Source organism: Eucyclogobius newberryi, unplaced genomic scaffold (genome assembly GCF_026437365.1).
Source record: "Eucyclogobius newberryi isolate DKJ021-1_F unplaced genomic scaffold, fEucNew1.0.hap1 SCAF_21, whole genome shotgun sequence".
Taxonomy (NCBI): Eukaryota; Metazoa; Chordata; class Actinopteri; order Gobiiformes; family Gobiidae; genus Eucyclogobius; species Eucyclogobius newberryi.
This window is the reverse complement of record NW_027315846.1, coordinates 8915921-8942458: the sequence shown is the minus strand read 5'-3', so window position 1 is coordinate 8942458 and position 26538 is coordinate 8915921. Positions and strand designations below refer to the sequence as shown.

General features: G+C 39.6%; 1 protein-coding gene across 2 annotated transcripts in view; it reads right to left on the bottom strand.

The window, feature by feature from the left end:
• Positions 1-3681: 3681 nt before the first annotated feature.
• The window catches only part of ppp2r3a (protein phosphatase 2, regulatory subunit B'', alpha), a 46153-nt gene continuing 23296 nt past the window's right edge, over positions 3682-26538 (bottom strand). Inside the window, exons 1-13 of one of the 2 annotated variants that reach the window (XM_072457551.1) lie at positions 18148-18782; positions 16425-16573; positions 15316-15451; positions 14889-14992; positions 13984-14086; positions 13709-13783; positions 11081-11324; positions 10315-10363; positions 10129-10218; positions 8656-8831; positions 7308-7426; positions 6573-6679; positions 3682-5555 (exon numbers count right to left, since the gene is read on the bottom strand). In XM_072457551.1, the coding sequence (XP_072313652.1) occupies positions 5459-5555; positions 6573-6679; positions 7308-7426; positions 8656-8831; positions 10129-10218; positions 10315-10363; positions 11081-11324; positions 13709-13783; positions 13984-14086; positions 14889-14992; positions 15316-15451; positions 16425-16573; positions 18148-18285 (1587 nt within the window). In that variant the 5' untranslated portion in view covers positions 18286-18782 and the 3' untranslated portion in view covers positions 3682-5458. Of the gene's footprint in view, positions 5556-6572; positions 6680-7307; positions 7427-8655; positions 8832-10128; positions 10219-10314; positions 10364-11080; positions 11325-13708; positions 13784-13983; positions 14087-14888; positions 14993-15315; positions 15452-16424; positions 16574-18147; positions 18783-26538 lie in introns of those variants that run through there. The other variant, XM_072457550.1, reaches the window with a different exon arrangement.

Sequence of the window (26538 nt, the reverse complement as noted above, 5' to 3'; positions counted from 1 at the left end):
TACTGTTACAAACTATTACTATTCTGCTATTAGTCGACAGTTCACCTAATTCCAGAGGTGAACGAGTCTCACAAGAACAGTCTCGAAACGATTATATAAAGTTACTATTATATAAAGTTACTATTATATAAAGTTACTATTATATAAAGTAGGTTGACTTGTGTAAAATCTTCAAAGCTCATGCACCAACAAGTCAACATTGCACGATCCCCTCTGCGGCCGGAAATGTCTTTGTAGTTAGTGTAAAACATTTAAACATAAAACATGAACAAAAACGTTTTTAACAATGAAAAAATGGTTAATTATGAATAATTCAGGCTTAGTACTTAATTGAGGGCTTAGAAGATAGGGAATTAATTAAGTAGTTATTGAGCCTGAATCGTTCTTAAGAAACAATGTGTTCATTATGATTTATTAAGGCTAATTAAGAAGTAGTTATGATGAAGTGTCACTGTGCCCTTTAAAGTCAGAATATTTAGTTTTTAAGTGGTAATTGATTTGGCCAATGTGCTAATTTCTCATGATTTTGAAACACATAAATGTAAATTGAGAGGAAAATGCATTGGACAAGGACTAATCTCCTTTCTGATTTTTGCTACACTTTGCAGTCCTCTTGTCTGCTTGTTGTGTCTTGGGAAAGGCCCAGTGTTGTCGAGAATAAACCATCAGGTGACGCTTGATGACAACGTGTGGCTCAGAGCAGAGGCTGGATGAAGTTCTGCATGTGGTCTACTTCCTCCCCTATGTCTGCGCGAGCTGGAATTTGGCCCAGTTCAAAGCCGTCAACCCCAAATCTTTACCACTACAAGATCGGAGTCTGTTCTCTTCCACCACGGCGTCTTTGCACCGTTTTTTCCTTTTGTGAAGCAGCTGGGTTGTCCATCAAAGGCATCATTTTTTCCTAAAGCACAGGTATATTTGTACAGGGGATATTAAACGTGAACTATTTTGACAGCTGATCAAAGAGAGGTGTGGTTCATTCGCAGGATGGGACGAGGTCAGCAGGGTTTGTGTGACTGATCCACAGTACGCTATCCAAATAACCGTAGGAGCGAGTATTTTCATAACACCAAGAGGCCACATTCACACAGCAGGTGAAAAGAAGCCTATAGATTTTACTTATTTGACCTTTATTATTTGCTGACCTGCTCTTAACATACAAATGTACAGTACTGGATCTCTCATTTGAAGATGCATTTGAGTATGTCCATATTTAGCAGATAATAGAAAGACAAATATATGCCCACAACCTTTAGTAATCTGGTTTATTTAACTTATGTGTTTTAACAATGTTATACATGCAGCATTGATACATTGGTGCTTTAACTTTAGTAAAACACTTGATTTTTGATGTACAAAGTCTTAAAATAATATTGTTATAGTCATAGGCTATTAAAAAAACAAAACAAAAAACTAATCAATACACACACTTAAAGGGGACATTCTTCATTAGCACATATTTTTGATTTGTTCATGCATGTAATACTTGAAATTTCTGTTTTCACCTACCACCTATCTCTACCCATTTCTCTGTACTTTCGATTATCCAAAACAAAATAGTACATAAAAAATGTCACGGCGGTCTCATCCCCGTCTGAGATGAGCCCGATGAAGGTGGAGTCGTCCGCAAACGGTTTTACGGAGTCGTGGCCGGAGGTGCAGCAGTTTGTGTACAGGGAGAAGAGCAGGGGAGAAAGTACACAGCCCTGTGGAGCTCCTGTGCTGATGGTCCCAGTGTCTGAGACATTCTTCCCCAGCCAGGCACGTTGAGCTGGGAGAGCAGAGCAGGGAGGATGGTGTTGAATGCAGAGCTGAAGTCCACAAACAAGATCCTGGTGTAGGTTCCCGGGGAGTCCAGATGCTGCAGGGTGAAGTGGAGAGCCAGGTTGATAGCGTCGTCTACAGGGCGTCCAGCAGGGCGTCCAGCAGGGGGTCCAGCAGGGGGGGTGAAGGACTTGAGGTGGCGCACAAATGACTTCATGACTACAGACGTCAGCGCCACAGGTCTGTAGTCATTAAGTCCTGTGATCCGGGGCTTCTTGGGGACAGGGACGATGATGGACGATTTGAAGCAGGCTGGGACATGACACGACTCCAGGGCGGTGTTAAAAATGTCTGCGATGACACACAAACTAAAGGTTGCACGCTGATGGAAAAATGCAGCAAGTATTTTTATCCAGTGAACTTTGCCACAGATAAAGTCAGTTACATTTACTTGAGTAACTTATTTTAGGCTTTGTCTCTAGAGCTCCATTCACACATAATTCCAGTAAATTGCCACTTGCAGATTGCCAGAACACTCTGACCTCCATCCACACATGCATCAGTCCCAGAACATTGCTGCTCAGTTCACACTTAACCTGGCATTTGTCTCTCTGTATTCTATCACTACAACAATGTGCTACATCATTTCAATTCAATGAAAATGGAACTTAACAGCCTAGTGTAACCCGGGAAACCAGCGTAACCAGGGAAAACAGGTCGAATTTGGCTAGACTAAACTTTAACGGTGCACTATGTTACTTTTCTGTGTTTGCCTACTCGAGATGGCATCGCCTTTATGTTCCAAAGTATTTGATTTAAATTATAAAGCAAGTGAAGGTTTAAAGTTTAATGCCATGTTTGAGGCAGAGCATCTCCAGAGACATAGTGCACTGTTAACCTAAATACACTTAATAAACCTTAACTTTAAGATTTACCTTATGGAGACCTGATTCCCACAAAGCACAAGAGGCTGAAGTAGTTTTGAGTAAGGATTTCAGTTGCCACAATGTGATAATAAATACTAAACCTGAACTGCTGGACTCAGGACCCAAACCAAGTCCACATCGGGACTCAAACTGGGCGCAGACCGGACCAAGTGTGAGCGCACCCACTGGCCTGCTGCTGTCACCTTGTATGGCGTCAGGACAGGCAGTGGAATCATTGTGCAGTGAGTAAGAATGTGAGTGTGACTGTAATCTGCAGATAATTGTTTTGTTCCTGACATTTGTGGAGAACACAGCGCTGCCATTTGAAACAATGAGCAGTGCTGACCTTTGATTGGGGACTACGGGCTCGTGCCAACCATTACACCACAGGGCCGGAACAATGGACGCTTTGAGGACAAGAACAAAAACGTGAAACAATACACGCAGATACAGTTTATGAAGTGGTCAAAAGGAGAATGGTAATTACTGTCTTTTTGTGTGGTTGAACTTGAGGTTGTGTTTGGTGGAATTTTAAGAGTTTGACTTGATACACACATATTTATACTTATATCAATTAACTGTATGTCATTTCCTCAGCTTACATTAGAATTTGGAGAGTGGGGAAAAGGCAGGTTACAGATGTATTGTAGTTGACATGATCTGTTTGTGTGTAAGTGTCCAAGGCTGTGCAGTAAAATAGGCAAGGTCACACTAAAATGGACATGAGTAAATGTGTGACGCTTTTCCAGCTCTGAATGGCTGGTGTTGGGTGGAATCACTTTGCATTGTTCACTGGAATCCCATGAATGGGACAATTAGCGCCACACTCACCGGGCACTTCCTGTTTTGGTGCAACCTCGCCATGGCAACTATGACGCCAGCATCGCATGCCTCAAAGCAGATCACAGCCCAGGCATGTGTGACTGAGACACTTGAATGGCACTTACAGTCCTACTCAGTAAATGCTTTAAATATATACACACAAATCATCTCAAGTCTTTATTTAAACTTTAATCTTTAGTTGGCAGCAACAGGTATAAGAACAAACTGAAAACAAAGAAAACCATGCCATATTAATATCAAATGAAGCCTAGACTTACATAAGCTCCTCTACACAGAGGAAGTACATCATAGTAAAAGTCTGATTATCTCTCACAGTAGAGATGTACATGGCTTCACTCCTGCCTAATGCTGTGCATCAGGTCTTTGCATAGAGCTGAGTATGAGTAGACTCTCTGCTGCCACAGTGTGGTCACTGAGCAGTGCTGGTCTCATGAATGATTGTCAGTGGAGATCAGTCCTCCAGGATTCAGGCTTGTGTGCAGGGGCCATTTCCTGTGCACACAACTATTCACACAAAATATAATTTACCCTTCCCTCCCCAGTCTACAGCCACACAGTGGCACAACAATACAGATCAAATACATAAAGTATCACAGCCATCATGTTTATAAAGGCTTAATAACATCATGTTAACATTATTCTTTAGATACAATACAATCAGGCACATGTACAGTGGTGCAGGACAGAGGGAGCTGTGTCTACAGTAATAAACATACAGGAGGTATATGGAGCCACAGGACAAGCACTGTCTATTCCTAATTAAAACTTCTACAAACAAACCCAGGATGGGAACATTGTTATTGTGGTGATGACAGGGTTAGATAACACGGACTCATCGAAACACTTGAAAAGCATCCTCCCCCATCTGTAATTATGAACAAACAGAGTGCACATGCTATGCCTGTGCAGAGCCCTGTGCAGAGCCCTGTGCAGAGCCCTGTGCAGAGCCCTGTAGTGCAGAGCCCTGTTGTGCAGAGCTGACAAATACTTAAATTCCCACAAGCAACATTTCCTAAATAACGTTACATCCTGTGTTGGGAGCAAGAATTATAAAAAACGAAATATTCAGATTCATGTAAATTTAGCATTGGCATAAACTGAAGACTTAATGAAGATAATTGAAAAACATACAGGTCATTCTCTTAAACTCAGTTTACAGTTGTATGGATCATTGCAGACAAACATTAAGATGTCACACTTCCAATCAATCCATTAACAAAATTAAATTATTTTGGCAAACTCTACCAGAGAGTGTTATTTTTCAGCTTGAATATTTAATGTACACTTAATGTTTGCAGATTCTTGTTGAGAAATGAAAGAGAGGCGGAGTGTGCCGGAGAGAGGCGGAGTGAGGCAGAAAGAGGCGGAGTGAGTGCTGATAATACAAGACAAAAATAGAGCAGCAGTTTGGCCGTCCACTGGACCATCCTCCCTCTTGGAAAGGTTAGTAAGCGTTATAAACTGCTTCTTCAAACAAAAATGCCATGCAATTACCAAGACTGGCCACAAGATTGTGCTAAATTGACCAGTGCCTTTCTCCACTAATGCTGCGTCTTCACAGACTTGCAGCATTTGCAAATCTCAAATACTATAGTTTTAAGGGCAGTGTCCAACTTTGAAACATTTTCTTACAATTTACAGTTTTTCTACTTAGTCTTTTGGCAAGATTGTCAGCTGTACAAGGCAGTTAAATATCTTCTTTTTCCTCAAAAAATAAATAGCGATTTGGTGACATTGTCTTTAAATCTTATTGTTAATGTGGTATCTGATGCTGGAAAGTTACCAGTCACAGAAAGTCCAGGATATTGTGTCTTCCTTTGCACCAAAAAAAAAGTCCATTTCTTCATTGCAAGTGATGCATTGGCCACGGGTTCTGTAGAGCTCATTCCAGGAAGGCATGCCACATAGTTCCAGGGAATAGTTTTTTAAGCAGTGAGATCAGAAATAACAAGTTTTTCCATTTTGTTTCCAAAATCCCCCGGGAGCTGCAGTTCTTCTGAGTCATAGTCATCATCGAATGACCTGCCAAGACAAAAACATACAGATTATATTAAGCAATACAATGTATCTATATTAAGCAGCGTGCACACAAAGCACATATATATATATATATATATATATATATATATATATATATATATATATATATATATATATGTGTGGAACTAAACCCGTGAACCAAATCTGGGACTAGACCAGGAATAAACCAGGATTAGAAAAGAACCAAAGCCAGAACCACAAAAATGATTGTATGTCATCTAAGGCTGCACAGAGTATATTGCATAAATCTATATCCCAATATTGGCTTATGCAATAATCGACATTGTGAAAAACAAACTATATCGCAATGACACTAAGGTATTCCATCCAAATTTGACCTTTTGACCTAATTATTAATTAGAAAAAGAGCAGATTTTACAAAGGATTTTCCAAATTTAGCCTTGTTTAGGTGCTGAATTAGTTGCTTTTTGTTAGTTACTTGTTTTTTTGGTAAAAATATTTCAATATAATCATAATACTAAAAACAGTTTTCAAATATCAATTATTTCTCTCTCATGCAGCCCAAATGCAATCATAACTATGTTAAATGTTGTGGCATTAATGACATGATGTGACATATGAGTCGTGATGGAGATCAAAGTACACTCAATTTCAAACATGCACAATTTATTAAATTTTATTCATAAATAAAATGATAAATAATCAATAAGTGCACTATGTAACCTTTCTGGTGGGTTCCGCACCTGCTTGTCTCCATTGCCTGCCATGTTCCACAGTACGGCATTAAACTAATCTGTAAATGTATCTTACATTTTATTGCATTCTTCACGTTAACTTGTGTTGCCTTTCCACTGATCTGACCTGTAACTCGGTCCGGGCAGTTTACATCTATCATCTCCATGGAGACGGGCAGGCGGCGAACCCTCCACGAGACAAGTCACATAATGCACCTTCAATTATGACCCAAATGATCCCGATTATCGTATTTTTAGTTACGGAGAAGCCCTTAATTCATGTGCGACGGTGTGCGTGCTGTACCCTTCATGCAGCTGTTCGTTTGCAGTCTCCTCGGCGACCAGAATCTCATATTCCTCTGAGGCATATTTGTCCCAGTCTGACGGCTCGGGACCCTCGCTATCAATGTCCTGCAACACCACACCCGGCCACAAATACATTATGAGGCGGCGCTGCTCAGATTGGCTTTCAAGTAAAACCTGCAGCCGACAGGACGGCAGCGCAAACCCCCGAGTGCTACCGTGGCAACAATGTAATGCAGCGTAAAAGCAGAATGCAGCCTATTCGTGGGGACATTTGGACAGTTGCCATATTTAGCTTTAAATCTACAATTTAAGGCTAAATATGGGAGCTTTCGAATGGGAAAAAGTCTGAAAATGTGGCCTATAACAAGAAGCTGAAACTCATGAATGTGAATTATTTATATATTTTTACAATAGCAATGAATTAATGGGTTAAATAAATGAGAAGCTCTGCAAAATCAACTAAATGTTCATTGGTTTAAAAGTTGACCATTTTCTCTTTACATACAGTAGATCCAAGCCATATTTGAATTGTATTTGAAAGTTAATCTACTTAATACTTCTATACACATGTCAACAAAAGATATTTAAATGGGAAAAGATGATTAATGTTTGATTGAAGTCAGCGTTTTACTTTTCAAAGCCTCTGAATTGATTGATTTGATTAAAAATGGCTTCACAAACCAGTAGATCACACGTCTTAACTCGACCTTTGCCGTTTTTGAACGCGTTTTACCTTTTGCACGGCGAACGGATCCCTCTGCTCGTGGTCCAGATACTTCTCCAGGTTAAAGAAGGTGTCAAAAAAGATGTGGGCCATCCTGCAGCGCTTCAGGTCGCTCAGAGTGATCCTCCCTGCAGAGCGGAGTGTGAGTGAGACATATGGTGACACCGCGCTCGCCGTTATGCCATTTTAATGGGCCCGCGCTCGTCACATAGTGAAAGTATAGCACTTAGTAGAGACGTTCCAACTGTAATTCAACGATCGGTCGCTCTGCTTTTACAACTGCCGGGCTGTTTCCTTTGGCAAGACACTTCGGCCGCCTCCGGTGTGAGCGCGAACGGACGGATGGTCCTTCATTCGTCCGTGTCGGTAAAGAAAATAATTATCCCCAAAAGTAATTCTGATTATGATGAATGTTGTTTTTTTAATAAACAGTGAGGGGGATATGATTGCGGCACGGAACAACACGGACCAGGCAAAGGGTTCTGTTGTAAATAATCTACGTACCCTATTTTCCGGACTATAAGTTGCACCTTTTTTCATAGTTTTGGCCGGGGTGCAATTTATACTCATACTTATATTTATACTTATATTTATACTCCGGAGCGACTTATATGTGATATTACTTGTTATTTTCACACTTGCAACCGCATTTCATACTCCAGTGCAACTTAAATATGTTTTTTTCTTCTCTATTATGCATTTTTTGGCTGGTGCGACTTATACTCCAGTGCGACTTATAGTCCGGAAAATACGGTATGTGATTATAAATAAATAACACATATTAAGAAATGTATGCATACGTAATTAATGCTTTATAAACGCTTTAATCATGCTTAATAGTGTGCAAATGTCACCAAACTTGGCCAACAAAGGGAAAACGGTGTCATAGCAACGTGACGATTCATCATCTACTCATTAAAAGACCGTCAATAACATTCTGTTCTTAGACAAAAGCGTTAAGAACAGACAAACCCCCCACCGATAATACATGCGTTCGAACTTGTACAGTAGCAACCGAGTCCGCCATTTTGAAAGGGGCACAACAACACATCTACTACACACGATATCCAGGATGTATGAGGCCAAAATGCTAAAAACCTGCGTTCTGTAAGGTCATCGCTCTGTTGTCAGACCAAGGACTGATAGCTTTGTTGTGTACCTTAGTTTGCCGTTATCGTCTAAAGAATCAAAGTATTCGTAGCTCATTAAGCCGTAGAAAAGGATGCAGTCGTCGTGGCTGCTAGTAATCGCGTGCCCCTTTCAAAATGGCCGCTATGGGGAAGTCCCGGATGTATCACGTCACCGCGAACGCATGTATACCATGTCAAAGTACACGCAGAGGTCCGTTAGCACCCACCGAGATTCTCCGGTTTGACGAGGTCCAGCATCTGACACAGCAGGTCCTGGAACGGCAGCGGCTCGATGCCCATGCGCTCCATCCGCTCGCACTGCTCCTCGTAGAAGTACTCCAGCTCGAACATGGACAAGACGCCGTCGCCGTCCATGTCCATGCACCTGAACCAGTACTCGATGCTGGGAACGGAGGACGGGCACCGCGTTAGCGCACGTTACGGGAGGACGCAGGAACACAAGCTAATTTAAAGGTGCAATATGTAACTTTTCAGGTGGAGTGTGCTGCCGTCTGTTGTTGTCTCCAGGGAGATGGATTTGCCTCTCATGTTGCACAGTGTGGCATTAAACCATAACTAACTAACTAACTAACTAACTACTAACCAACTAACTAACTAACTAACTAACTAACCCCAACTAACCTAACCTGACTAACCAACTAACCCTAACTAACTAACCTCAACTAACCTAACCAACTAACCCTAACTAGCTAACTAACCAACTGACTAACTATCCCTAACTAACTAATTAAGTAACTAACCCCACCTAACCTAACTAACCAACTAACCTAACTAACCCTAACTAACCCTAACTAACCCTAACTAACCCTAACTAACCCTAACTAACTAACTAACCCCAACTAACCTAACCTAACTAACCAACCAACTAACCCTAACTAACCAACCCTAACTAACTATCCCTAACTAACTAACTAACTAACCCACCCCCACTAACTAACTAACTAACTAACCCACCCTAACTAACTAACCAACTAACCCTTATGACATTTCCCCATGTGTGGACAATAAAGGAATATCTTATCTTAAACGTATCTATTTATCTTGCATTTACTTCATTGTGATGCTTCCTCACTGTCACCTCTCCACAGCCCTGACCTGTAACTTGGCCACCGGCTTGTCTCCATGGAGAGGGTTAAGTGAACTGTTTCTCAAACTGTGCTACGTGCTACGCTTGTTCTGGTGCTACACTGAGGCCTCTAGTGTTTACTTCATTTAGAGCACATTTTATTTACATTTTGGCTTTTCCTTGAGTCGTTTCTTCGTTAAAACCGCTGTGGCATTTGGTTTATTCTTAATTAAAGCCTGTTTTCGCTCTAATTTAGACCTGGAAGAGTCTTGTTAAAGGCCAAGAGTACTCAGAAAGCCAAATATTTACTTTGATGGTTATTGGTGTAATACGTTTGACCAAAAAGTTACATAGTGCACCTTTAAATTCTGTCTTCAACATGTTTTTGAGACTTTTCTAATATTAAAATCAAATCTCATACACTGGTTAAGCTCTAACTATGAAATGTTTCTTAATTTAATCTCTCCTTCTAAGGTTATAAATATGGTAGAGCGTTTATTCCTTAGAACTTTTATTCTTATTTAAATAAAATACACTCAATAACAATAGAACAGCTCATGCAAAGGCCTCGGTGCAGCTCAAACGCAGCATTATTAGTATAATCGTCGTGTACCTGGTGAGGTTTTTCTTATCCTCTTCAGAAATGAGGAACCAAACGAATTCGGCGTAGCTCATGCGTCCCTCTCTCTGCACGGCGTTGCCCCTGGCGACCACACAGACACAGACAATTAAAGAGAATACTGCCACAGCGGTAAATGATGACTCCATTTAGCTTCTGTGCCGGTGTTTTCCGACTCACCGAGTTACGGAGCCAGAGAACAGCCTCTCGATGATTCTGTTCGAGGAAGCTGCGAGGATTAAGACAGAAAACATGTATATTGTAGTGAGTGACTGTGTATCCGAGTATTCATCCACAAATGATGTATTTCAAAGCAAAGAAATACACTTTGCTGTAATAAAGTGGCGTCTAAATGACTCATAAAACATGTATATTGTGGTGAGTGACTGTGTATCCGAGTATTCATCCTAGTATTCAAATGATGTATTTCAAAGCAAAGAAATACACTTTGTTGTTAACTGGTGTCTAAATTACTCATAAAACATGTAATGCAACACTTGGATGCCAACCGCCATAAAACAACAACAACAACAACAACAACAACATGTATAAAGAGTATGATTTTTTTTATACAGGAGTGTTTTTTCAGGTCAAGACAACTATTTGACAAATATTAAATTCTCTAGGTCGTTTAATGTACAAATAAGTATAAAATAAATCAAATTATCGAAACACTTTTGTTTCCTTTAGACAACCTTTGATACATTTGTTATAACTTTGATTATAACTTAAGTATCTTGTCATTTCCTTTAGTAATAATCAGATAAAATACATCAAACTTATTATGGTGCTTTGTTGGATACTCAAATACTACAACATGAAATCGCAATATTACGGAAAGGCTAGTTTGAACAAGTGATTTTAAGTTTTGTAGAGACTTTAAAGCTTTCACACTAAATAAAGTCAGATTGGATTAAACAAAAAAAACGACTGCTTAATGTCTGACCGTGGTCGTTGTATCTGGTGAGGTCCTTGAGGTCGATGTACAGGTCGTGGTCAGAGTCCAGCTCCCAGAACTTGCAGTAGATGACGTAGAAGTGTTCGTAGGAGAAGTAGTCTGTGATCTGGTTGATGTCGTCCTCCTCCTCCAGCAGAGCCAGCGTTTGGAGGAAGTTGCTCCTGCGCAGCTCCGTCGTGGTGATGCGCCCGGACCAGGAGCGGTTCACCACGTAGTATATCCGCTGGATCACCTGCGAGGCGGGGGAGGCGGGGCGGTGAGGCATTGTTTGGATCGTTATCAGACTTTTAAACATGTTCTTTAGCTTTGACGTCTCATGTTTTGGAATTTCAAATGATAATAATGCATAGAAAACACACAATTAGCACACAACGGTGGAAATGTCAAAAAGCTAGCTATTTAAGCAATGGGTTTTATGGCAGATATCTCAGAAGAAGTAGCAGATCATTTATGAACTTAAAAGTAGCACTGGAGGCTTCAAGATGTCTACCTTTGATGTCAGAAACGGGAAATTTTAAACTGATGCTGAAAGTTATTTCTGAGGCTCAGAGGAGAAGGACCTCGTAAACAGGATGAATGAAACAAGCGTGAAATTAAGATAAATCCAACTCCAGACATGTTTTTGATGTTATAACATGGTTAAAAGCTCAAAAAGGTATTTTTTTTATATAATATGTGTTCTTATTAATACAATGAATATTAAGCTATATTTAGCTAATATTGCTTATAATTTAGCACTGATTTGTAAATTGAACTAAAGATATTGCACTACAGTTCTCAAACGTTTCACACCAAGTATCATCTACAGTAAGAAAATATTTGATCTTCGAAGTCTAAACCAGATCTAAACCAATAAGGTCTAATTTGCCCTATTGGTCAAATAGTGATGTTTTTTCTCACAATAATTGTAATGTATTATTGTGAGAAAAAACACCACGATTTAACGATTATTCATGATTATTCAGACTGTGATGAAACAAGAATTTTCTTTCATTCTCATTGTCTAACATGATACTCTTCCTCAAGTTCGTGACCGGCTTTACAAAACTTAATTAATATTAAATTACAAATTACTTAATGGTTAATGTGACAAAAAGAGTAATAAAAAGAGAATTAAAAAAAGACTGAACAAAAATACTTAATTTTGCTTCTAAAATGGTCACAATTATAATTTACGAAATTTTACGAAAAATTCTTCTTACAAATTAACATTTTGTGACCTGAATAATCACGATTTTCGATTAAACTAATACTCTTGGCATCCCTTGTCCAAACTGTGACTAAAAGAGATTACTACTCCTAAACTAGGCCAAAATCTAAAGAAGAAAAAAAAGCACTTTAAATTGACTTTATCTTCAGCAAATATTTGAACGGCAGAAGAATTTGCATACCAACTGAAAGAACCTGCGTACCACAGTTTGAGAACCACTACCACATTACTAAAATATAATGAAGATGGAAGAAACAATCAAGATCTTTACAAGTTTGAATAGTTCTACTTAATAAAAGATTAAGGGTTAGGCTTAACTAGTTTGACAAGTCTGATAATTGTTAATAACGATGATAAAACGTATTCAAGACATTAAATCATATTGCATTGTGTATTTTTCGGAATCTTCGGTAAATTGATTCAGTGAAATACGTTCCGCTAAACCGACGAGGCACCGTGTTCTTTCATCAGACACGGGAGGGCACATAGTTCCACCGTCCTGTCGTCGGTCAGTGGGTCTAAACTGAATGACCTGTCTTAATATGGACATGCGAGGGTCTGCGCCTCCACAGCAGCGGGCAGATCCGGTCAGCAGGGGGCAGCGCTGTTTCCGTGACGTCACTGAAGTCTGACGCACAGAGAGAGGCCTCCACTGCATCACTGACCAAGCAACGAGAGCGCTGACCTTTTTAAAACCGACTGTACCGTATTTTCCGGACTATAACTAGTTTTTTCATAGTTTTGGCCGGGGTGCCACTTATACTTATATTTATACTTATATACTTATACTCCGGAGCGACTTATATGTGATATTATTTGTTATTTTCACACTTGCAATCTTATTTCATACTCAAGTGCAACTTATATATGTTTTTTTCTTCTCTTATTATGCATTTTTTGTTTGGTGCGACTTATATATGTTTTTTTCTTCTCTTATTATGCATTTTTTGTTTGGTTCGACTTATATATGTTTTTTTCTTCTCTTATTATGCATTTTTTGTTTGGTGCGACTTATATATGTTTTTTTCTTCTCTTATTATGCATTTTTTGGCTGGTGCGACTTATACTCCAGTGCGACTTATATATGTTTTTTCTTCTCTTATTATGCATTTTTTGGCTGGTGCGACTTATACTCCAGTGCGACTTATAGTCCAGAAAATACGGCACATTTATCACGATGGTATTTGGTCCTTTATATACTGACTCATTTTTCAGAAAGATTTTAAGTCCGTGGAGCAGTTTAGGTTTATTTACAACAAATAAAAACAAAATCCTTCCACACTTTTCTTCACGTGCTGCGTTTATGAAAAGCTATAACTTATTATCGCTATTTTGTTTCATGCTTTAACTTACATTGCTTTAATTTGACTGATAATTAGAGCGTGAATGACGTTTTTTTTTTTTACCGTTGTGATGTAGCGGGAATGAAATTCAGGCGCATCCTTCAGAAACGTCAATCCAGGATGTGTGTCCACGATGTCCTTGAAATCAAAACAAGGGTTAGTAAAAAGAACGTAACGTAAATTAAACGTAGATTTAACAAAAATGACATTGTCTTTATCATTTTTGGGTATTTTCCAGACACTTTAAAAGGCAAAATGTGTTCTTTAGACTGTGATCCAAAAGCTAAATGTGACGTTATCCATGGAGAAGCTGTAATTTCTGTCCTTTTTTTTATTACCTGAAGCAGAGGGATAAAGTCCTCTTGCTCCAGGAAGTTACATCCAGATTTAGCCAGCAAATAAATGAATCTCGATGCATCGTCATGGCAACTGTGCAGCAACCTGGAGCGAGCAGAGCAAGACATCGTTATCAGTACGTGGGTTTCGATAAAAGTTATAAAGACAGTTTGACAGAAGAGAATCTAAATGTGTAGTGTGCAAGAACGCTGCATATGTTCACTGTATAAAGGGAATATTCACACAGGATCTTATGGGTTTGTCTTGTTTTGTTTTGTTTTGTTTAGACCTAGTTTGAGTAGTTTATACTTAATTAGTTGGTGGAATGTTAGAGATATCCTGACTTGTTTCATTGTGTTTCTGACAGGTTTCATTATTTATGTATTTTCTCATTTCAAGGCAAAAAGCAACTAAGTGAGTTAATAAATCTTGGGCACTCAATGGACACATCATTTTAGTGGAAAATAGAAATATCTAGTTAGAAACAAGTGTAACTGATATTGAATTTTTGCAGTTTTTTTTTTATAGTGCATTAACATTAAACATAGAATATTCATACACTATGCTGAATTCCTCGGTGCAAAGATTACACATTTTACTACTGACTAATGTGTTTGTTATTAAAGTTTTTTTTTTTTTTTTTTTTGTAATTGGAAAAAAGAAAAAATATACTCAAAAAAATACTATAAAATTACAATTACCCCAAATAATCTTCTCAATTCCAATATTTTTTTTTTAAATTAGTATTTTTTTTTAGTTCATTACCAACCCTGCTTTTATTAAAACAAACAGATATCAAACTGTGGGAAAACCTGAAAAATGTGTCCAGCACAAAACAGGAACAAAATGTGCGTTTATTGTTCTGAATTTGTGTGCATATTTCATGTTTTATATTCCGTGCTCTCACTTTCTCCATGTTGCAATGAAGGAGTGAACCGAGACGAAGCCGGTCCTCTCTCCTCCTGCAGCGTAGAACATGGGGGCCTTCCAGTAAAGTGGACAGCCACATGCCTGAACAAAAACACACACTTACAACCATTATTACACTGCACAATGCAACACGGAGCAGTGAGGAAAACATTCAGAAGATTCAGAATAGTTTACATTAGTTTACATCCATAACCTGTCTCATTATTGTGTTAAAGTTTGCTTATTCTGGGTGAAGAAACACTCCCTTTGTTATTCATTGCCTTAAAATTCGTCTATAACTCTTGCACAGAACTATTTTCCAGGAATTACACAGGCCCATCCTGTGTTTTATCACATCTGCTTTCGAGGACTGTCCGGAAATCACAGATCGCTGCTACTGTCCTCACACATCCCCTCCACCTGACCTTGGCTATCTTCCCCATCTCGTAAATGTCCGCCTTCTCGTCCTCGAACTCGGTGAAGGCGGTCTCGATGGTGGCGATGGCGGCGTCATGGGTCGGGGAGGAGCCGATCACTGGGAGCCCGAGGGGGAAGTAGAACCTGGGAAAAGGAACGTTGCAAAGTGAAATATTTGGGTTATAACTATCATAAAACAAATAAATATGTTAATATATATACATTTCTTCAATCCAATTTAATAGCTCTTAATGTAGCCCTCATTTTATAATTATTGACACAGGTAAATGTTCAAACTCATTCATTTCATTCGCAACTTCAATGATTACCATATCTATATAACTTATAACTTATAATAACCAACTTTCTACGACAACTACTACCGTATTTTCCGGACTATAAGTTGCACCTTTTTTCATAGTTTTGACCGGGGTATGACTAGGGGTATGGGGTATACTTATATTTATACTTATATACGTATGTTGTTTTTTCTAAACTGAGTCCAGATGACTACTACTGAACCTTTTTCTACAATTATATACTTATACTTATACTCCGGAGCGACTTATATGTGATATTATTTGTTATTTTCACACTACCACATTTCATACTCCAGTGCAACTTATATATGTTTTTTCTTCTCTATTATGCAGTTTTTGGCTGGTGCGACTTATACTCCAGTGCGACTTATATATGTTTTTTTCTTCTCTATTATGCATTTTTTTGGCAGGTGCGACTTATGGTCCGGGAAATACGGTACTTACTGTTCCATTTACTTATATTACTAGTACTATTTTCTTTTCTTTAGCTATATAACCTTAAAGGCATTTTTCTGTCTGCCACTTGCTTTGCCTGTAAATATGGTATTGAACTCACCTTCTTTGCACATATTCAATTACAGATGTATTTATTGTTAAAAAATACTTTAAAAGATCTGACTTCTAACTTGGGTCCATTGAGAGAGCAATAACATCTCCATAGGGACAGCAGAAGGTTTATTTTGGTCCAGTGATATAGTACTTTGCACATATGATACTGCATGTCGTTTATTCTACAGCTATAATTTGATGAAATGGGAATGTGTGCGATACATTGATTTGGATTTGGACAGCCGTACCTGGGAATGTTGATGGCGGGAGGGGGCGGCGGGGTGACTACGACCGGGGCGGGTGGCGGGCTGGGCGTGCGCGTTGCCGGGACGACCGTGAGCTCCGGGGAGGGTGAGGCAGGCGGGGTGATTGGTCTCTTCTCTGGTTTGGACAGAACCTGGAGATACAGCAGAAGAAGAAGAAGAACAATTCAAAATTCAGATCAAATTACAGCTTGAAATTGCGCAAATATTGAAAGTGTTATTTTTGCATATTATAAGGCAGCGTTTCCGGAAACCCCTGGTAGAAGAACGGTGGTATGGAATATAAAATGTTATTTGTAGTACATTTGACGTTTTTACATAGGTAGGATCATTTTGGCATCAATCAAACAAAAAAATAAAACACTTATAATGGCAATTTACTATTAAACAGATTCAATATTACCAAAAACACCAGTACATTATATAAGAGTACTCAAGACAATGTAAAGCAATGTAAAAAATAAATCAAAATTGCATTGGATCTCGTACAATTCACTATGAGAAACTCCATTAGTGCATCACAAAACTGTCACTATTTTTCCATCTGCTTTTATCGGTGCTGTGCAGGAATGTGCAGTTGATCGGTTTACTCACGAGGTTACAGCTCATCATGGTTCATTTGAGTGGGCTCCATTGCTCATTCAGAGTCCTGCTGTGACACTATGGCCATACGTGGGCATGTACATTTTATACAGCCAAAACGACAGCGCTCCTCCATACCAACGGGGCAATGCCAGACATGGACTTGGAGTTGTGGTGGAGTGTTAGGCGACCGAAATACGATCACGCTGGACTGAAATCCCTTACTATTTACACATATTTACAAATCAGTGTTGTATCGTATGTCACTTTCTGCGTGTGCAAGTGTATAAAGTGTGTAAAGAAGTCAGTTTTTGTGGCTGGAGAAACCTTAAGAGCATTTGATTGCAAGAAGAGCAAAGACAAGTTTCGCCAAGCACAGAAACAAACAGCAGATAGAGTGCAAAATTTGGGATAAGTTTGCTTTTTTTTAACTCAAGGTTTAACTCAAAAACTCAGTAAACCAAATCAAACCCGACAAGCTTAAAAAAAAACAAATGAACACTTAGAACCGGCAGCCTGAAATGAACTTATTGCTCTCCCTTCCTGGTGCCTGCCTTGTACAGTGCCAGTGCTTGTGTCCCTGTAGTCGTGTGTATTGAGAAGGACAGCTGTAGCGGGCCCCTCCCATTCTCCTCCAGCGTTCATTCTATCACCCTATTCCTACACCTCCTCACTATAAATACCTCCGTGGTATCTGCCTGGGAATAGTGTGTCGCCCCCGGCATGTTGCTGCAGGAAACAAAATGCAACCACTGTTTTGATTGGACCGCCATCGTTTCCATAGGTGTGAATACGGCAGCTGTTTAAGTGAATTCGTGATGACGTTTAGGACTTTTTACGTGCAGTTTGGTCCTGTTCGAATGTGCGTGAATGGTGTAAAAGATAATATCACAATGTTTGTTCTGGAGGTTTTCAAAATGAAGCGTCTTTTATAGTTTTTATAGAGAAGTATCGAAAAGGAGTTGATAAAAACATACAGAATCGCATCCATAAAAAGATATAAAGTGACATTAATGCACTGTTCACGCTCATTTTGGGTCAATACTTGATGTCGATTTAACTTACTTTGGAATATGTGTACTACTAATACTTTTATATTGCATACTTTTATACTTTTATCACAAACCTGTTGCTGCTGCTGGTGATAAGACTTGAGCCTTTTCTTGAAACGGGAGGGCAGCACAAAGTCACACCCCCGGGCCAGAAAGGCTAACTCCCCCCTGAGGTCGGGGTCCCGCCGCAAAGAAGTCTCCTGGATCTTCATGGCGGGGGACGAGACACAAACCCCCCCACCTGTATGAGCCACTAGTAAGGCGACTGTCCCGGGAACGGATAACGGCGCGACTGTGCGCTGAACCGACAATATAAGTATGTCCGCTTGATGATTAGTTGGAAAAGGGTTGAAGAGGGTATGACAAAATCCAAGATTTCAAGTCCAAGAGCAGTTTTCAAATCCAAGGATATCCAAAAACAACCGGCCCAACCACCAATGATTACAAAAACGATGCTAAACAACGGCGGTCCCGCTTAAAAACCAGTCCAGGAAAATATGACAAAATCCAATACGTATTCCCAAAAAATCCAAGCACAACCAAAGCTAATCCATCAATTTCAGATAGAACTCCGAAACGGTCTCCAGGACAATCACAAGAACTCTCCCATCCCGGAAAAACCTTGCCTTCTCTCCTCGGACCTCCAGTTGTGGGCTAGTCCTCGCTGATGTGTCTCTGGTGTGGCCTCACTGGTGCCTGCTTACAGCTCTCTGTCAAACTGGGAAACACGACCCGAGCCGGCGACAACACACACACCGACTGTCCCCCCAGCACTTGCTCGAAACAGCCCCGGGGGGTGAGGAGGAGGGGGTGACGGGGGGGGCGAAGAGGGGGTGACGGGGGGCGTGCTCGGTCCATGTTGCACATTAGGGTGTATGTGTTTTGCAGGCTTTTGTTTGGCTAAAGTTAGAGGCTAGTCGGTGGTGGTGGCGGAGAGCGGAAAGTTTTCTGGCACATGGGAAGTGCAGGTCAGCGCTTTACTGTAAATTGATTGGCTGAGGTATTCTTAAATGTGTTTCCGCGGAGATAAATCGAGTGGGTGATGATTCAGCAGCCGGCGCACCTGTTGTTATATCTGTTGACGTACAGTAATGCCATATGACCAGTGCGAGTTTCAGAGCATTCCTCTGACGGGAACGCCCGGCATCGATAATACGCACGCTCGTGTGTATCGACAGAGACTTCTGAAGTGTAGAAAAGCATCTTGTGATCTTGTGGGTCATTAAAGTCTGTCTGATTTGAATAGTGTTGTATCAATAAACAAAAAAATTACCAAAAAAAAAATCGATATATAGGCGGAGAGTATAGAAATTCTTGAACGTTTGAAACCTTGAAGTCCCATATATACCGTACTTTCCGGACTATAAGTTGCACCTTTTTTTATAGTTTTGGCCGGGGTGCGACTTAAACTTATATTTAAACTTATATACTTATACTCCGGAGCGACATATATGATATTATTTGTTATTTTCACACTTGAAACCACATTTCATACTACAGTGCGACTTATATTATTGTTTTTTTCTTCTCTATTATGCATTTTTTGGCTGGTGCGACTTATAGTCCGGAAAATACTGTATGTATTTGGCTTTTCTAGCATCACCAGGACTGGACTGAGACTAAAATGGACTGAAGCTGGTCTAAGAGTGTCCTAAAAGAGGATTTAAAACATCAAGGACTAGACTTAAGTATGACGGGACTGCGTAGGAGTGGTTAATGGTAGAAAAGGTATCAAAAGTAGTCCGAATATGTTTAACCTTCAGATTGAAAATGACTTCAGGATAGCATTTGAAACCTTTTCTCCCTCTGTTCCACAAAGCCCTTCAATTGCACTATGATAAAAGAATAAAGTAATATCAAAGTAGTTCATTCAATCAGCGAATGGTATCTTTGGCTAATCTCAAATTTTACACAGTTTGCATGTCGTTTTAGAAGCAACATTAGCCCCTATTATTTTAAGAAATATTAAATATGGTGCGGCCACATTTGAACGGCTACTATTAATGACTTTAGCGCTTACTGCTGAATTAGTTGCGCTTATTTCGAGCGAGGGTCTACAGAAATAGTGCGCTAGCCGTGTTATATCTCAACATATAAATTGACTTAGCGCGGACGCCCTGCAGTTTGTGTTCACAGCTGAGGTGACAGAGCCTTATGGGGGCACAAGAGCCTTATGGGGGCACATCCACCCCGGTCAGGACGGGACGGGGCGCAAAGAGCATCAGGGAGAACTCAAGACAAGAGCAGCTACTGGGCCTCTCGGACTGTTTTCAAAAGGTTACACTGGCTTTCGAAGAACAGCAGTTACAGGAATCATTAAGTGGACTATATACGATCGTCCCTAGTGACCTCTCACCTTACCGAGAGTCTTGACCCGCATCCAGAAGGACTCCTATTCTGTACAAGAAGAAGGCTTTTAATAGTGTTAATTAAAATATCAGGTTTAGTAACTACTTAATCAATAGCCTAACCCCCTAAGTAGTCGCTATAAGCCTAGAAGATCATTTTGATGAATCAGTTCTAAACTAATTAACTATTTGTTATGAATTGAGTCTTTGTTCATGCTTTATTAAGGTTAATTAGGGTGGAGGTATTATAAAGTGGTGTCAATAATATTACAAGTTGGCCTATTCGGTGAAAGGTTATGTAAAATAACTTTATAGCAAACACTGCTAGCCCTGAACACGTGCAATACTGACTTACTCATGTGCAATACCGTCAAATTCATGTGCAATACTGAATTAACCATGTGCAATACCATCATATTCATGTGCAATACTGAATCAACCATGTGCAATACCGTCATATTCATGTACAATACTGAATTAACCATGTGCAATACCGTCATATTCATGTGCAATACTGAATCAACCATGTGCAATACCGTCATATTCATGTACAATACTGAATTAACCATGTGCAATACTGTCATATTCATGTGCAATACTGAATTAACCATGTGCAATACCATCATATCCATGTGCAATACTGAATAACCAAGTGCAATACTGTCATATTCATGTACAATACTGAATTAACCATGTGCAATACCGTCATATTCATGTGCAATACTGAATCAACCATGTGCAATACCGTCATATTCATGTACAATACTGAATTAACCATGTGCAATACTGTCATATTCATGTGCAATACTGAATTAACCATGTGCAATACCGTCATATTCATGTACAATACTGAATTAACCATTTGCAATACCGTCATATTCATGTGCAATACTGAATTAACCAAGTGCAATACCGTCATATTCATGTACAATACTGAATTAACCATGTGCAATACCATCATATTCATGTGCAATACTGAATTAACCATGTGCAATACCGTCATATTCATGTGCATATAACTGATGTAAATAGAGTGTTTATTTATTTCACCATTATTATTAGTATTATTTTGTCTTACGCTAGCTGTTTTTATTTTATTTTATCTTCATTTTTCCCCTCCATTCCTTATTAAGAAATGAGAGGTTCTGTCTATAGGAGTTTTTGTTCATAAGAGTTATTCTATTAAGAGTGTTTCTTTAAACTTCCTATAAGTTATCCGTCCTTTTCCTCTGTATCTACCTGCGTTGCAACAATGAAATTTCCCCATGTGTGGATAATAAAGGAATATCTTATCTTATCTTAAAATGTACTCTTATTCTCTAATTATATTGTATTTTCATTAACAAGTTCTTCAAATATAATTGAGAAGATGAACTGTAACCTAGAAACATCTTGATAGAGGCTGTTCCTATCCAATTCCTACTAACTCCTACACATTGTCCTTGTGTCATTGGGCAAGACACTTTCACCTTCAACAACTTTATACTGCTGTTCTTAAGTATTTGCTGCTAATTACAATACACACTTTTAAGAAAACAATAAAATGCACAGTTTTTAAACCCATTTCATGCTGATAAAAAGATTACACAGCATATCATCTGTGAAATTATTACCATTACCCAAAAAATACACCATTAAGATTCATATTTTAAAGAAAGGGCAATGGTTTGAGCGTTTTTCTTCTGGTGCTTTTGCACTGCAAAATGGTACACTGTTAAATGTGTAAATCTGTTAAATGAAATGCAATTTGGACCCACATATCAGGTTTACAAGAGAAGACGCTAAGGAGAATCGCTTGGCCTTTCTTGATTGTTCCACGATCAGAGGAGAGGACGGGAAACTCCAAATAGAAGTATATAGGAAACCTACACACACGGACCAGTATCTGCTCTTTGGTTCCAACCACCCACTACAGCACAAGCTGGGGGTGATCAGAACCTTACAACACAGAGCTCAAGGTGTGCCCACCAGCTCAGAGGGCAAGAAGAAAGAGGAAAAACATGTCCGAAATGCCCTCTCAGCCTGTGGTTACCCCGCTTGGGCTCTCAACAGAGTGAAGAGAACCAAGAAGCAGGACAAAAGGGAAACTGAACAGAGAAGGAAGGGTGTTTCTATCCCTTATGTGTCTGGCCTCTCGGAAAAACTGCAGAGAATTTTTAGACAACACGAAGTCCCTGTTTATTTTAAACCAGGAAACACTTTAAGACAAAAACTGGTTCACCCAAAGGACAAGTTGCCGACTCAAAAACAGAGCAATGTAGTTTATTCGATCCAATGCAGTGAAGAAAGCTGTAAAGAACGGTACATAGGTGAGACAAAACAGCCTCTACACAAGAGGCTTTATCAGCACAGAAGAAATACAAGTTCAGGACCTCAGAGCGCCGTGCATCTCCATCTTGAAGCCTCTAATCACTCGTTTGAAGACGGTGAGGTGAAGGTTTTAAGCAGGGAGAAAAGATGGTTTGAAAGAGGAGTCAAGGAAGCTTTTTTTGTTAAAAAAGAAAGACCTTCTTTAAACAGAAATGGAGGGCTCAGATTCTATCTTCCTGGTATCTATAATGGAATACTGAACCCCTGGAAAGGTAGAGGACCAGGACCAGGACGTTTAGATGCTAATCAGGTACTCAGGGTGGTTGAGCCAGGGTCTCACAAAGACAAAGAGGATTCTAATAGGCCATTAAAATTCTGAATAGGCTAGCTCGGTAGATACAAGGGGGGGGTTTCTGTTGAAACAAACAACTCTTTCTACTTCAGGAAGGCTCCTCCCAATGGGCGGGTCTTACCACAGAACAGTATTAATATCGGAGTTCTCGATCTAAATACTTTTATTGACAATGACTCTTGGATGAGAGTCGAAACGTCTATTTTTTCAAACTGAGTCCAGATGACTACAACTGAAGCTTTTTCTACTATGGAACATGCCTGGACGAATGAGGGATTACACCGACAAAAATCAAGGACTTATTGTGCCTCAACTATATTTCCACTACTGCTTTTACAACTTTTACTGTGTCACTGTGACGCCAACTTTGCCACCAAGGCCCAAACATAATCCTCGTTAGTAAAGGAATCACACTCAACTTACGTTAATTATCCCATTCACTTATTACATAATTAAAGTCATGTTTTGTGACCTTGTTTCCTGTTTCCCTTTCACCCTAATTCTCGCTCTGTAAACCGCTAATGTCTCCATCCGCCGCCAAATGGTGCGCGACCGGCCAATGAACAACTGATTGTCATCTCTCTCACGGCACAAAGCGCATAAATCAAAATCAAAATGGAAAAAAAATAACTGCCAACTGCGTAGCCAAGGTTGCATAACAACCTTCCCCTCCGCACAGCAGGGGGGGAAACTACTCTCACAATCGCTATCGACAAACGCGCTCGGGTCTTCAAAGTGCTTTCTAAATCCGCATCCCTTGACCGTTCGCTTCGGCTTCCTCCGCACGACTTTAGTCACTTAGCCGCGCACTTGCCCGCCCATAAATCTGGCTATAAGGAGCCGCGCGTGCGAGTGTGCACGTGTCGGCGGCGGCTGCGCGCGCGTGTGTGTGTTCTGTGTGTTTGGTGTGTGTGCGCGTGAAAACAGATGCCAGGGCCACAGTTGCTTGCTCTTTTCCCGCACGGCTGACAGTGGCTGTAACTCAGTCCGCTCGACATGCCCGAACCACGTACCCGTATGGCTTAAGTTTCTTTCCGACTTTCCAAAAAATCTGGATTTTTTTTTTTTAACATAATCACGTCGCTAATTTGGAAGAAACTGGAATGGCTGGCGACGTTGTAAGGGTTGAGGCTAAAAGGATCGGGAGACTTTTGCAGTTTGAGTGGTGATATTCAATCGGACGCGTTGTTCCCAGTGGGACGAGTACATCGGGTCAGGCTCGAAAGTAGTTGGAGGTCATTAAGCTACACAAGTTATGTACAAGATATAAATCATCTAATAATCTACCGGAGGTGTTTATACATCTAACAGAAATGCTCAGGACATTTTGTTACTTCTTTCATTTCTTTCTACCACGACAACATGTTCTAACAACTTACCAAACACATTTCCAGCGATAGTATAAATAAAAACATTGCTATTTTGCTAATATGTTCAACCCTAATTGTAACGATATAACGATATATAAGCTGATTTCTCGTTTCTCTATGGTCGATTGTTGTTGCTGTTGCTGTTGGCCTGTCTCTGTTGTGGTCACATGATCTAAAAAATGTGGGTAATTTTAGCAGCGGTGAAAATAAGAAGTGCTCAAAAAGTAAACACGTTAAAGTATACTGTTTGTTTATGTAAAATAATATTTCAACTCCATCCATTACGTTTAAGACTACAGCAGATGTTCCTATGGCTAATTACTAATGATGCTAAATGTTTCGAGCTTCCTTATAACAATTTAACCCAAGCATGGAAACTACACATATTTACAACATGACAATAATGTTGTTATTCTATGGCTGAATATCAAATCATATTATTCTTCATTATTCTATTCATAGACGTTCATAGCTATGTCTTAAGTTTCTTCCCGACTTTCCAAAAAAATCAAGTCACGATTTTTTTTTAAACATAAGGCTACTCCAAATAAATTGTCTGTTTGCTGTAACCCAACCCAACATTTTTCAAGTGGGTCGGTAAGTAAATTCTTATTTTTTTTACTTTCTGAAGGCAAAAAAAAAAAAATCCAAATGTTGCCATTTTTTGACTCGGAGTGACCGCCAGGGGTCAGGCTTCAACAGTCCAAGGTCAGGCTTCAACATTCCAAGGTCAGGCTTCAACAGTCAATGATGGAAAACGTCTTTATCAACCCGATCTAACTCAATTTTAAGACATTTCAATCAATACACCGATATCCTTTATTTTGGTAGCGGGGGAACATGTGGGGGACACGGGCGCCGTCATGTTTGTTGTGATGACGCTGATGGGCGTGTTTCCCTCCCAGAATGCGATGCGGAAGTCAAATTTAAATGAAGCCACACCATGACGCAGAACGGCATGAGCGGTGGCCAGTGCAGTGGCGCTGACAGAGGCAAATCAACATGTAAATGACAATATAAGTTCCCTCCTGCATGGTCTGTGTAATACAGACGCACATGCATTGCGCAACGCGTTATTTGTCCCTTAGGATGAAAGATAGGTTTACCAACGCTATAAAATTAATCTACACGGCGCTACACGGTGAGTCGTCAAAATATTTAAATTTTTTTTTTTTTTTTTTTTTTTTTAAACAAAATGCAGATTTTTTTTCCCTCCAGTCGGCTAGTTTTATACCGGGTCGGTCGGGTTACGGCAAACAGACATATTATTTTGCTCAGCCTAATCACGTCGCTAATTTGGAAGAAACTGGAATGGCTGGCGACGTTGTAAGGGTTGAGGCTAAAAGGATCGGGAGACTTTTGCAGTTTGAGTGGTGATATTCAATCGGACGCGTTGTTCCCAGTGGGACGAGTACATCGGGTCAGGCTCGAAAGTAGTTGGAGGTCATTAAGCTACACAAGTTATGTACAAGATATAAATCATCTAATAATCTACCAGAGGTGTTTATACATCTAACAGAAATGCTCAGGACATTTTGTTACTTCTTTCACTTCTTTCTACCACGACAACATGTTCTAACAAACACATTTCCAGCGATAGTATAAATAAAAACATTGCTATTTTGCTAATATGTTCAACCCTAATTGTTTGTGTTAAAAATAAAAAGATATATATGCTAATTTCTTGTTTCGCTATGGTCGATTGTTGCTGTTGTTGTTGTTGTTGGCCTGTCTCTGTTTTGGTCACATGATCTAAAAATGTGGGTAATTTTAGCAGCGGTGAAAATAAGAAGTGCTCAAAAAGTAAACACGTTAAAGTATACTGTTTGTTTATGTAAAATAATATTAACTCCATCCATTATGTTTAAGACTACAGCAGATGTTCCAATTAAAGCTGCTGTAGCTAATTGCTAATGATGCTAAATGTTTTGAGCTTCCTTAACAATAACCCAGGCAGGAAAAGTACAGGAATTTACAACATAACAATAATCTTGGCTGAATATCATATCACATTATTCTTCATTGTTCTATTCATAGATGTGGAATTCTCTGTGTCTCGTCGTTGCTCAGATTCGATCACATTGC